The sequence below is a fragment of the Sphaeramia orbicularis genome, chromosome 12, assembly GCF_902148855.1.
Source record: "Sphaeramia orbicularis chromosome 12, fSphaOr1.1, whole genome shotgun sequence".
NCBI classification, from domain to species: domain Eukaryota; kingdom Metazoa; phylum Chordata; class Actinopteri; order Kurtiformes; family Apogonidae; genus Sphaeramia; species Sphaeramia orbicularis.
Window position 1 is genome coordinate 58,776,032 of NC_043968.1, and position 12,920 is coordinate 58,788,951.

At 34.5% G+C, this 12,920-nt stretch overlaps 2 protein-coding genes across 2 annotated transcripts; both read right to left on the reverse strand.

Moving 5' to 3' along the window:
* Nucleotides 1-2,460: 2,460 nt before the first annotated feature.
* On the reverse strand, nucleotides 2,461-5,761 carry LOC115430460 (beta-2-microglobulin-like). The gene is made up of 4 exons (XM_030150481.1): nucleotides 5,577-5,761; nucleotides 4,380-4,652; nucleotides 3,459-3,494; nucleotides 2,461-3,353 (listed from the first exon to the last, which is right to left on the reverse strand). The coding sequence occupies exons 1-3, from the start codon at nucleotides 5,641-5,643 to the stop codon at nucleotides 3,481-3,483; spliced, it is 354 nt and encodes a 117-aa protein (XP_030006341.1). The 5' UTR covers nucleotides 5,644-5,761; the 3' UTR covers nucleotides 2,461-3,353; nucleotides 3,459-3,480.
* Nucleotides 5,762-7,630: 1,869 nt separating this feature from the next.
* LOC115430664 (beta-2-microglobulin-like) lies at nucleotides 7,631-11,961 on the reverse strand. The gene is made up of 3 exons (XM_030150812.1): nucleotides 11,806-11,961; nucleotides 9,402-9,677; nucleotides 7,631-8,292 (listed from the first exon to the last, which is right to left on the reverse strand). The coding sequence occupies exons 1-3, from the start codon at nucleotides 11,867-11,869 to the stop codon at nucleotides 8,279-8,281; spliced, it is 354 nt and encodes a 117-aa protein (XP_030006672.1). The 5' UTR covers nucleotides 11,870-11,961; the 3' UTR covers nucleotides 7,631-8,278.
* Between the last annotated feature and the right edge of the window lie 959 nt (nucleotides 11,962-12,920).

Sequence of the window (12,920 nt, forward strand, 5' to 3'; positions counted from 1 at the left end):
GTGATTTTGTCTTGATAGAGTAAGTGCAACTGGGACTCAGTAAGTAATCATTACATGTGGTCAAAGGTGATGACTGATATGTATATATAGGCATAAAAAGGGGAATGTGTCTGAAAACAAAATTATACCAACTTTATGGGCAACAGTGTATTATATTTTTTAGAGCTTCCTTTTAAAAAGCACATATTTTGTGCTTAACAGTAAGAATATGACTATAATATTATAACTGTTCCTAAGGCAGTGGTTTCCAACCTTTTTTGGCTTGTGACCCCATTTTAACATCACAAATTTCTGGTGACCCCAGACATTCAAAACGGAGACTTTTTTTTTTTTTTTTTTTTTTTTTTTTTTTTTTTTTGCTATATTGCAATAGTTTGCTGTACTATGTTGCAAGTAAATGTTAATTTTAGATGACATTTAAACTATATAATGTATATTATTATGGACAGAGGCAGAAAAGCCAGGTGTAGATTACTGCACAAAGTGAGAATTTGATTTTCCTTGGTCAGGATATGTACAGTCAGTCCAACTTGGATTTACAAAGCTGACAATTAATACTGAACAAACAAGAACTCTAAGTATGAATTATGAAAGAGCTGCAGCATCTGAAACTGACCACAATGAGCATTTGAAAGATAAACAGTACCACAGTGCTTCAGTTTCAGCTTCACAGTTTGTCATGTCTGTTATGTATTGTGATTGTCTCTCTCAACTCACCATATATTTTACACTAGTAAGTTTTTTTTTTTTTGGTTTTTTTAAAATCAATTACTGGAAATTTCAGGCGACCCCATTTGAATTCCAGGTGACCCCATGTGGGGTCCTGACCCCAAGGTTGAAAAACACTGTCCTAAGGGTTAGTAACAACAACAATCATCATCATCATCTTTATTTGTAAACACAAAAGAAGTTTCCAGCTTCAGTCATTTCACAGTTTATGAAAGCCACAAGGCTCCAAAATGAACCCAATGCACAAGTTACTGCAGTATTACATGAACTTGTAGTACCACTGGTGGCCACTAGATGCTGGTTCTTAAAAGCCCTGCTTACCAAACACTGCACTACACTTGCACTAAAGTTCACTCTAAAAATACCAAGTCAAGAATTTGTATCCATGAATCATGCCACTCTGTTCCATTTTTTATCCACCTATCTGTTATTAAGATCTACTAACAACATATTTGCTCCTGACTGAAAGCTCCACTGTAGTTGTGGACAATTAATTGGTAATATAATTAATTCCCCTGCTTTATCGCATTTGTCCAAATATGGTCATTTCTGGCTCCAAAAAATGGCAATAGATAAAATGCAAACCATATACTTCATCATGGCATAGTTAAGAAACCAATGGGTGATGTTGACGTTTCTTTGTCCACTAATTATATACAGTAAATAAAAAACTCAACTGCCAACTTACAGCTAATGAGCTTTCACCTATGCCATGTGTGTCCATATGAGCCAAAGTCATCAGTTCTATGAACGTCACACAATGCTCTTAGATTTACATTCAGCTTCTCTGCTTAAACATTAAGTTAATCATATATTTTCAGGAGTCATTTTTGTCTCATTTGTTGTATTTTAACCATCAAATAAGTTTTCTGGTGGTCCATCTTCAAGTTATTGCTGTGTTACACCTAAGGGCTACAGGCCTTTGGGCACTTTTTTTCAAACTATCATTTATAAACTATTTTTGTTATATATTTAGTTGTAGTACATTTTCTACAGTAGTCAAGAAAAGACCCACTTTTTGTACACTGTATGTTTTAAAACCACTAAACCCATTATAGTTCCCTATTATGTTTGACTGTGGACCAGAGGTATTGTTCCAGAATGGACAAACACTGGGCCCAGTGTGAGTTTGTGTGTTTTCATTGCAGACATGGAAGGAAAAGGGGCTATCCAGCTGGGATGGGAAGTTACTTCATCTAGCAGACGCCTCAAAATATTACTCACTGAGCCTGTGATGTCTCTCAGAACACATTTTTTCCTGCTTCATTAATAACATTTAGTGATTCTACATGAAACGTCTATATTAATGCAGAAATAATAAAAGTTGATGATTGCAAGAACAAAAAAATACATGACCTATAGTAGGTTATTTCCTTCCAGTTTACAAGGTAACGAACAAGAGTTTAATAAACATGCTTATAGATTAAAAAGAGTAGCTCCTGTTGGATTCATGTCTTATTCCTCATCAGTCCTCTAGCTTCATTATGGTGTGGATTACATTCATCACTCTCCTCAGTCTAGTTCATCATCATTTATATGTAAATATCTCGAAGTTGTAATTTATTGGAGTAAAAAAAAAAAAATGTAAAGGAAACCACATACATCTGAAAATTGCACAAATAAGGTGTTTCATTGTATTCAGAGGGCTGTTATTGAAGGTGTACTGACACCAATGGTTCACATATGCAAACTTCACCTGACCCAAACAATAAAAAGTTGAACACATCCACATACAGAAAATTAAAATCTTTTATTTCATAATTTACTCAGTTATAGGAGTCGCACACAACTGATGCATAACAGAGTTAATATACACACATTTCATATAACATGACAACCAAGCCAAAATTTACCCTTGGAAAGTGCATAGATTTGTCACCCTTAAGTGTAAATAATATTTTTAGAGATACTTTAAATCATATTTTTCAGTGGAGATAAAGCTAAGGTACTGAGGATAGACACAAGACAAACTCACTCATTTATCAATAGAAACAGGTGGAAACAGGTGTAAGTTACGATTTTAAATTAGGCATCAGACATTAAAAGAGAGGGATTAACCTTCCAATTAGGCTTATTAGGCTCCAGCAGGTGACATTTTTAATATATAAACTGGGTCAAAAGATGACTTCCTTCATCGGTGTTTAGGTTTTTGGCCACACTGATAATGGGCGGGGGGGTTGGTCACACATAGGCTAGGCTCATCAATCAAAAGATATTATTTACACAAGGGAAGTAAGGAATATTCATACATTACTTGTCTTACAGACTACAATTTATGGACAGAGCTCAACTCCTGACTGAAAGCAGGTGAACATTTGCAGTGCACGGTTTACCTACTGAGTTGGCACTTACATAAAACTTTCATACAGAAGGATTTCATCTAATTCATATGGTGACACTGTACTATGCAGTTCTGAGCTGGTATTCTGAACTTTGGAGTGTTTCTGCCCCCTTGTGGTCAATGGTGAATTCACCAATCACATAATGAACCTCTGAGGCCATTTTGAATTTCTCATAAAAACACAGCAGGTAGAATTACAGTCTGTCCTCTTGTTTGCTGATGCTCAAAGCATATACGATGAAACCTCACATGACAGAGAGACCATCTTCACATTCCTCAGGCCCTGTGGTGATCACACAAAATGTAAATAGTGTGCAAACACTTAAACTGTTTCAGAAAACACTGGAATGTAAAACATTGTTCAGAATGTAAAAAAAAAAAAAGATACCTGGAAGAAGGCGGTAAAGAAGTTACATATCTGATTCTGCAGAAAGAAAAACAAAAAATGTTGAGTTTTCAGTTAATTGGGCTTTCTCTGTCATTCAAGAGAAATAGCAGAAGTTGTAGTAGTAGTAGAAGTATGAAGTTTGAGTATTTCTATAACTAATATTAATACTAATATAATCAATAGTAATAATAGTGATGATAGTAATACTAGAGTAGTAAAAGAAGTAACAGTACTATTATTATGAATATTATGATTATGATGATTCTACTGAATTTGATTACTTTAGCAGTGGCAGCAGAATTACTAAAAAACACTGTAGCAGCTATAGTATTGTGACTATTATTAATAGTGTAAGCATTAGTGACTTTTCCCTTGGGGATCAATAAAGTTCATATGTATCTGTATTACTGGTAGTAGCTGTAAGATTATGATTATAATGATTGTTACATTAGCTAATAGTATAACCAATACTGGTAGTAACAGTAGAATTACTAGTATTAGTTGAAATTTTAATAAGATTACAATTGTTATTAGAGAGTTTTAGTAACAGTAAAAGTATAAGTAGTAATAGATACAGAATTACGATGATTACTAGCAACAGTATTAGTACTAGCATTAGTAATTATTATGACTAGTTTAATGCCTGTGCTCGTGGTAGTACCTATAGTAGTAGGATTATTATTAATATTGGTGGTGTTAGTTGTGGTAGTAACAGAAACAGTAGTATTATGATTATTTTGGTTATGATTATTGCAATTGTTACTTACAGTGGTGCCAGTCTAAGGAGTAGTAGTATATTTAACCCTTTGTTACATACCACATATATCATCAACACATCATGATCCAGTTCCCCTTGACCCAAACCATTCTTATAAATGTAACTTTAAAACTTAAAATTAGTTGAACCACAGACAGTCATACCCCAAATGTATGTTTTAGTCTTTCCCAGGTGCGTCACCCTGCAGGCGTACTCCTCTCCCTTGGTCGGGGTGAAGGGGACGTGTTTGGTAAGATGGTAGAACCAGCTCTCCTCAAAGGCCAGGTCAGACTGTACGGATCCAGGAATCACTTCCCCACCTTTGATCAGCTCAATGCCAATCTCAGGAGGGTGGAAGCCATTAACATGACAGATCAGAATGTTCTCCTTGCCATACTCTCCTGGTTTGCGACTGTACACCTGAACCTTTGGATCACCTTGAAACACAAAAACACTCAAACATGTTTAGAATCAGTTGATAAATCATGACAATAATGTTGTATGTAACAACTTTTAGATGATTAAAAACCTAATACAGATTTAAGTTTTAAACAAAGTATAAAAACTGGTACTCATCTAGTAATATTTTTTCATTTTTACCAGTGCCAGACTGCAACTAAGAATTAAGAACCAAATCCTGACCTGAGGTACACATTTGAGTTCTGGTACTTGATTTGTACTGCTTTGTACATGTTTGGGAGAGGAACATTCGCTTTATTTATAGAGTATTACTTTTTACATGACATAAACTTCTGAAATAGACCAGTCCCCACTTTCACTTTTGCTACTGTCAGTACATTTTGTGTTTGTCCTTTCAAGTCAATACGGTTTGAATTCACACATTTTACTTGACATTTCTTTCACTGTTGTGTTATACTATTTTTACCTAAGTAAAACTTGAGCATTTCCTCCCAAACTAGCTTCTATGCTTTTTATCCCCTTATCTGAATTAATATTCTATAGCAGTATGGTTTGTAACATTAATTCTCAGGACACAAATTATTAGTAAACTACCTTAACATTAGGTCACAGTGTCAGAAGCAGGTTCGGCACAATTTTCAGGTTTGGGTTTGTGTACAGTGGTCTATCAAACTGTCATGGCGTCATTGTTTTTTTTTTTTTTTTTTTACATTAAAACGTCACTTATCACCGCCGAATCTAATTAACTTTGACACTTCCATCCTTCCAGACCTGTAACCCTGTCTTTATTTATAAGATAACGATGTATATTTGAGAAATGTACGCTTCAGTTTCAGCTAAAATTGTACAGTGAGCCGAGTGTAAACCCAGTTCTCTCCGCGTCATAAATTCGCCATTTCACAACGTCTTAGTTTTGTTCATACACACGATGGTTTACTTACTTTCTTTAGACACCGAACCCTCAAAATACAGCACCCCAAGCAGGAAGACGACGACAAACCCTCTCATGTTTTCAAACACACGGCAAAACACTTGCTGACGATGAAAACCTTAATCTACAACGGTCAAAACGACGAAATTGTTTCGAAAGGCAAAAACGAAACTAAACCAAGTAGAACCAAAAGGGTGGAGCTGTACCAGTGTCAATCACGCCCACCACCAGAGTAGCCACGCATCCTGCACCTTCTCAACAAAACCTTATACGTGTGAGCGGCCACATTAGTTTACGGTGGAACGAGCCGACGGTGGGCGGAGTTTACAGACTCTTACAATAACACCATCAGCTCGATTTACGGCACACCCCCTTTAGAATAAAAAGCGCTTCCGCTGACAGGGACGAGCATAACTTAATTATCCGCCAATGAAAAATCAGATTGAACTGTTGCTAGGTGGAAATGACTCAGACATTTTCTTTGCTACGCAGTTCGTTTTGTTCACTTCGATTAGAGCCGAGCTATTAGATCCAAATAATAATAAAAAAATGGATGTTTTGAGAATACAGTCGTAATATTTAGAGAAGAGGAAAATAACAATAATGTGGTTTTATGTGTACTATCATTTGTTTATGGACAAAAATTATGTGGTGCCATTAACGTAATGAAACTGGTGGTGATGATGCAGGGTACTTTTTTTTAACAGCTATTAACTGTAACATGAAGACATTTTAACATATCCTGAACTTGTTCTTAAGATATTCTATAACATAAGCAACAACTTTTCCCAAAAATATGAGAAAAGTTTGATAGATCTCTTGGGAAAAATTCCATTTATAAAATTCTATATATCTTTCAAAATAATTTGCTTTGAAATCAGACTTTTCTTTCCTCAGTTTGGTCCTAATACTCCAACATATGTGTTTCTCCTTCACGCTGGATTACAGTTTATGTTGTTTCTATAGCCACTTCACAGAAAAAAAGCCATATGAATTTCTTCAGTCATTTTTTTTTTTTTAATGTGATTACAAACAGCCATCTCTTTATTGCCGGTAGAATTTAGAAATAAAGATAAATGACAAAACACAATATAATAGACATCTATATTTTAATTTTGAGATCACCTTCATTTTGTTTTGAAGATTAAAATAAGAGAGAAAATTTGATATATCAAGAATAAAGTCATGATACCCACCCCCCCACACACACCCCTTTATTGTTTATTTTAAAAAAGTAGTATTAGTAGAATATACTTGTAAATCATAAGATTGATGTAATATTTTGGGAAGGAAAATTTAAAATGTTAATATAAGTCATATTTGGAAAAATAAATACAAAACATTGTAATAATTATATGAAAGAAGCATTCATCATCATATCTTTTTGTGCCAATGCTGAATCCATTTCTGAGCGATGCTATTTGCTTCCTGAAGGTCTTGGTCGGAGCAATGAGGGCCCAGTGGGTACCAATAATGCAAGATGTGTTCCATTGATTGAACCGCTGCACCACAGGGACACTCAGGGCTGGTGGTGAATCCCCACTTGTGGCAGTTGTCATTAGTTTGGTCAACCTTTAGTCTTGGTCAGTTCAGTACAACTCAATCCCTCCTCGAGAAATATGTTCTATTGGGCAAGCTTTTTTGGATGCTCAGTACCACCTCATTTTGTGTATTAAAGGAATTTAGTTGTAATATAAAAAGATTATCAGAAATCAAGAGGTCACAAATGAAATTAAAATATTTTGTGAAACTTTCAGCAATCATGGGCAGTCGTAAATGTAGATTATCATGGAATAAAGTAGGCTGAAGGATAGATGATTTAGACTATGGGCTGAAAAAATTACGTAAAAGTTGGGGTTTTGAGGAAAAAAAAGTGGGAAGTTCTAAAATTTTCTGATTAAATATTCAGAGCATACAAATCCAAGTAGCTTACATTTGTTTTTATTCTATATGGTGTTTGTCATTTTTTCAACCAAACATTTTTAAAATTGTACAACATGAAGTATTTAACTACGTCTCCATTTACAAATGAATATATTTGCAATCAGAAATCATAACACTGAGCAGTTTTTAACAGGTATTTATTTATTTATTAATTGAAGATGTACACACCTTATTACAAACCCATTCTTACACAAAGTAATTGCCAATGAGACAGTAGTATCCAATTGCCTCCATGTAGAAAAAAAGGCAAAATATGACAAAGAAAGAAAGGAAAAGAAAAACAAAGACGACAGGATCAACACATTTAATCATATACATTACAAACCATCCACAACCCAGATCCCTCCATTTTAAAGGTACAATACCTAACACTTGCATGTGCTAGGCTGCTGATTTGCTGATAGTAGACACCAATTCTGAGCTAATGGTAGCTAGCGTTCCACACAGGTACATACAGGCACATACAGGCTCGCATAAGTGTCGTTGATTTCTGTGGAAAAAAAAAAAACAGCCCAAGGATTCACTATAGGAATCAGAGTGCAGGCTCTCATCATCAATGCTGGCAGCCTGCAAAGTGCTCATTCTTGATTTGTTCATGAACATTTCTTAATGTTACATATCATATCTTTAATATTACTGATGGAAATGTCCATTCTTGAAAGTTGTTTGCAGGAGTTGAACTAAAAAGTGAAAAAGCCGGTAAGACCATAATGATGCGGATTGGAGGTGTGAAAAATGGAGGAAACCATGCATCCAGGGTGATGATATTTACATGTTTGGCTCTGGAAAAGAAGAAGGAAAAACATGAGTCCGTTTTTATATTAATCTTGGATATTTAATAATATTTTGTGGTTACATCACTGACATTTTCAAGTGGATAAAGCCATATTTTGATAAATAAATTTAATAAGATCATAATATATAATATAAAATCAATACAAATACAAAATGTATCAAACCTAAGTCATGCATTACGAAGCATTTATGGATTATGACCTTAACAATACTTAGTCACTGAAACTTAAATATTACCTCAACATTTTATATAGTTCTACTTTCGTTCTACTCCTGCTGATATTTCATGGTATTTATTCAAGGGACTTACACCCACAAAATTAAAAACACTTGTGTAATAAACCCTTACTTCCAGAGTTATATTGAGATTGACAAAAACTTTTATATCTCAAGAATCAAGCCACAATATTTCAGGGAAAATGTCACAAAAAAGGGTCTCAGTGTTATGAAAAAAATATGAGAAAAAGTTAGAATGTTACAAAAATAAAGTCACAATATTATGAGGAAAAAGTCAGAGCTAACCCTCACAGCCAGAAACACAAAGACTGGATGCAATTTATGCAACTGGGACAAAGATTAATTTTAAGAAAAAAAAAAAAAAAAAAAATCAAGTTGAAGCTCATTGTCTACCTCACTATGTAGGGCATAGGCACAATCATGATTGTGTTTTCCTCCATAATAAAAGATACAATATATTAACTTACAAATGCAGAGTCACAGATTTTTAAAACTCAGGACAGCTTTCCATTGAACCTGGCAAAGCTCCTGTGTACTTACAATTTAAATTTAAACCGATAGTTGTTTCATTTCAGACCGATCACTCATCTTCTGCCCAATATTTGTTAAATACCAGTTCCTTTTGTTTTATAGATGTTACCTGCATGCTGTTGACGTTTGCCTAAACAAAAAATTCTTAACCAAGCAAAAGTGTACTTAATTATGGCACCTGTACTGATGTAATTAACTTTGAGTTTTGGGTACAAGTAAATACAAAATCTAAAAGGTCATACCTTTCATATAAAATCTACCATGTGCATTATGGGTAAACGGTTCTTCTGTGGAACGTATAAACTAGTCTTTGCTGATCATTACTCACCCCAGGAATAATCTTTAGGCGCTGCATTGCCATGGGTGACCCTGCAGACATATTTCTCTCCACTTTGAGGTGTGAAGGGCGCATGCTTGGTCAGATGGAAGTGCCAGTCAGATTCGAAGGCCAGGTCGGTCTGCACTGAATTTGGGAGTTCCTCATCATTCTTCATCAGCTGGATCTTGATGTTGGGTGGGTGGAATCCAGTCACACGGCAGATCAGGATATTCTCCTTGCCGTACTCTCCTGGGCCTCTGCTGTACACCTGAACCTTGGGTGGACCTATACACAAAATGAGGAGGATGTTCAACTACCATGAACCAAACAGTCAGCAGGTAAAATTAATAGCACACTGAAGCAACCACAATAACGTTGAGCAGCAATTTTCTGTACTGAGTCACGAGTCCATCGGGGAATTCCACCAAGTTAAAAATGAAAGCACTCGGTAGAATTACAACCTCAGGATTCAGTGACATTGTACTGCAGATTTTTCAGTATAATTAAGACACAGTATGCTGAACGTACACATAATTTATATATTTCTGTATAATTCATAAACGTATCAACATTCAACTTTCCAAACGAGTTCCACATATTTTCCGGAGGACCACAGGTATTTACACATTTTTACTTCCTTGTATTTTATTTTTTTCATCCATTTGAACAAAACCAAGCCACTAGAAAATGGCGTCAAGGAATCAATTAAGAGTCAAACTGCATTAACTGATATTCATAATAATATCGTGGTATACAGGTATGAGAAGAAAATAAAACCAGTATTTTACATTTATTGAATAATCATAGATCTTTAACTTACATCAACTTAAAATTTCAGTTTATTCAGATTTATTTTTCTACGCATTTATTCTGAATAAACACTGTAAAGTGACCCAGGAGAAAAATACCCATTTTTTTTTACAATGGGTTAAATGCAGTATGGTTGATTATTAAGCTAGCCTACACGCACCAAATTCTAATTAGTTATCATTACTCGGTTAGTTGAATCAATATCGCTGCCAAAGTCTGATGTGTTTGTTTATAAGTTACATGTATTTTACTTGACAAAAATTATCGCTTAAACTGTCACTGAAAAAGTCATTCTGACTGAAATCAAACTGGAAGTTAGAACAAACATGAACTTGTTAGGGTAAATCATACGGACAACTCTTATGTAAAGGTTGACAAAAGGGAATTTAAGATATTAAAATGGAGAAATACAAGATTAACATTACTTATTAATAATGGCGTATTCAATATTCATGTGCTATTTATAATAATAAAATCAATAACAATCTGATTTACATAGTACACAGATGCAAAACAGAGCTGATCACGTTCATTCTTGACCAGCTCTGTAAGTGAGAGGTGCAATAGGTACACAAAGAAGACACAACACAATAACTAAGGGAAAGAAAGAAAACCAAAAGGAATGAAACGTCAACAAAGTCAAAGAAATATAAACTTTATTCTCAAAATTTTAGGTGTGACCTCTACCTTACAATCTATAACTTTGATAGAATTGCAACTATTATTAGCAGTAATCATAATAGTATAAATAGTATTAAATGACAAAAGAAAAGATCAGAAAAACATAACCTTAAGAAAAAAAAAAACCTACAATGAAAGCCAAATCAGAACTGCAAAAAGCCCCAATCAGATTTCTTTTCCTTACATGTTCATGGTGAATACGAATAAAAAGCTAACATGGGCCAAAAGAATAGTTTTGCACAAACACAAAGAACTAATAAATACTTAATTACTTAGGACTACTCCTGACAAACAATAAACATTATACTAATTATAAAGTAATTATAAGTTAGTATTAAATGAGTTAGTCCTATTTCACCACCAGTTCTACATATGCAAATTCAGCTTTCCGGTCACATACATTTCCTTCAGAAATAATCCATGGTATAATATTAATTATTTACGGTCCAAACATCTAAATAATCGATCATTGACTTAATGTAGATTTATAATGGGTCCAGATATCAGACTATTGTTGCACGCGCACGCACATACAAGTAGCTGTTTACGGGAAATCGAAACTAAATCTGTCTTTGTTCAGGGGAATTCCAATTCATCAAAAATACGAAAAACACCTTTTATTTAATGTGTTCATCCTCAGTATTTGACCTTACACAAGGTTATTCGGACTTTTACGTTACTGTCGACCTTGTGCGTTAACGTACACGCACTAAGTAAATAAATAAATAAAATCATATGTGACGCAATTTCCTCATAGATGAAATGAGTAAATGTCTGTTTTCTTATTATTATTATTAAAAAAAAAAAAAAAAAAAAAAAAAAAATCAGTTTTCTTAACATTTCTTTGACATATAGCGAAGTTCTACGGCGTTATTTACATTTACAGTAACACAAAGCAAGTTTTTTTGGTGGTGGTACTTACTTGTTTTAGACTCCACTGTCAAGTACAGGGCAGCCAGGGCTCCGAACAACAGCACGTACTTCATGTCGATACTCTGATGTTCTTGGATTATCTTCGGAAATACTCAGCAGACACTAAGATGCGTCCAAACCGCTCGATGAGAAGCCTCTTCTAAAGTGAAACCCCTGAGCAGACCGGGAGAAAAAAGCGCCAGGCCACACCCACTGCATCATCATCAGCCAATCATTAAATCCCATCAGGCTGTTACTAGGTGAAATACAGTTAAATAGGTTTGGCTTTTCTCTGTTAATACAGGATGGTGGAAACTCCCAGAAGTTCCACATCCACCAGCTTTCTTTTTATGACAAAGAAAAGAACACCTTAATATAATTTCTTACCGCAGTGATAAGGCTGATATAATTGTATCATACGGTTTAGAGAAGCTACAACAATATATAAATAAATAAAAATAAAAGTTCAAACGCGATTTTCTTCTTGTTTCCTATTATTTGACCTTTTGTTTGACTATATTTCAGTGTAATCTGGCCAGGCTTTCAGACCATAACAAAGAACAGAAGGAATAACACACAAGGAAGGAAGTAAAAGAAAGAAATTTAACTAAACGTAATGGTAATTCTTGAAACAAATGGAACCTGTGGAAATTAATGTTGCCCAAATGAACAGAATGTAAGATAAACCGAAGCTCCAAAGTAACATGAAGTGGTTTCAAAGGAGAGGTAGACCCAGACTGGCATAAAATGATCCAAATAATCAAGTAAAAGAACAAAATAATCAATAAAACTACCACAAAGTTACACCATAATCAACAAAATGAACACAAATACAAAAATATTAGAGCTAAAAAACACAAATATGCAAAATTAGGAACAATTGAACCTTTAATGTGGGTGTAAACATAAGACCTCATTCACATCATAAAGCAATTGTGAGTTGAGTTTTCAGTAAATAGTTTCAGAGACAGTTTCCAAAAGCATAGTGTGTTCTTTCCTTCTATTATTGATTTTGACCCTCATTGTGTCACTGTGAATCAATCATACAATATAAATGACAGTCACACACAGGTTTTGTAAATGATGACCACTTTTAAGGCTCACACTCAGTTTACAGCCACTTCA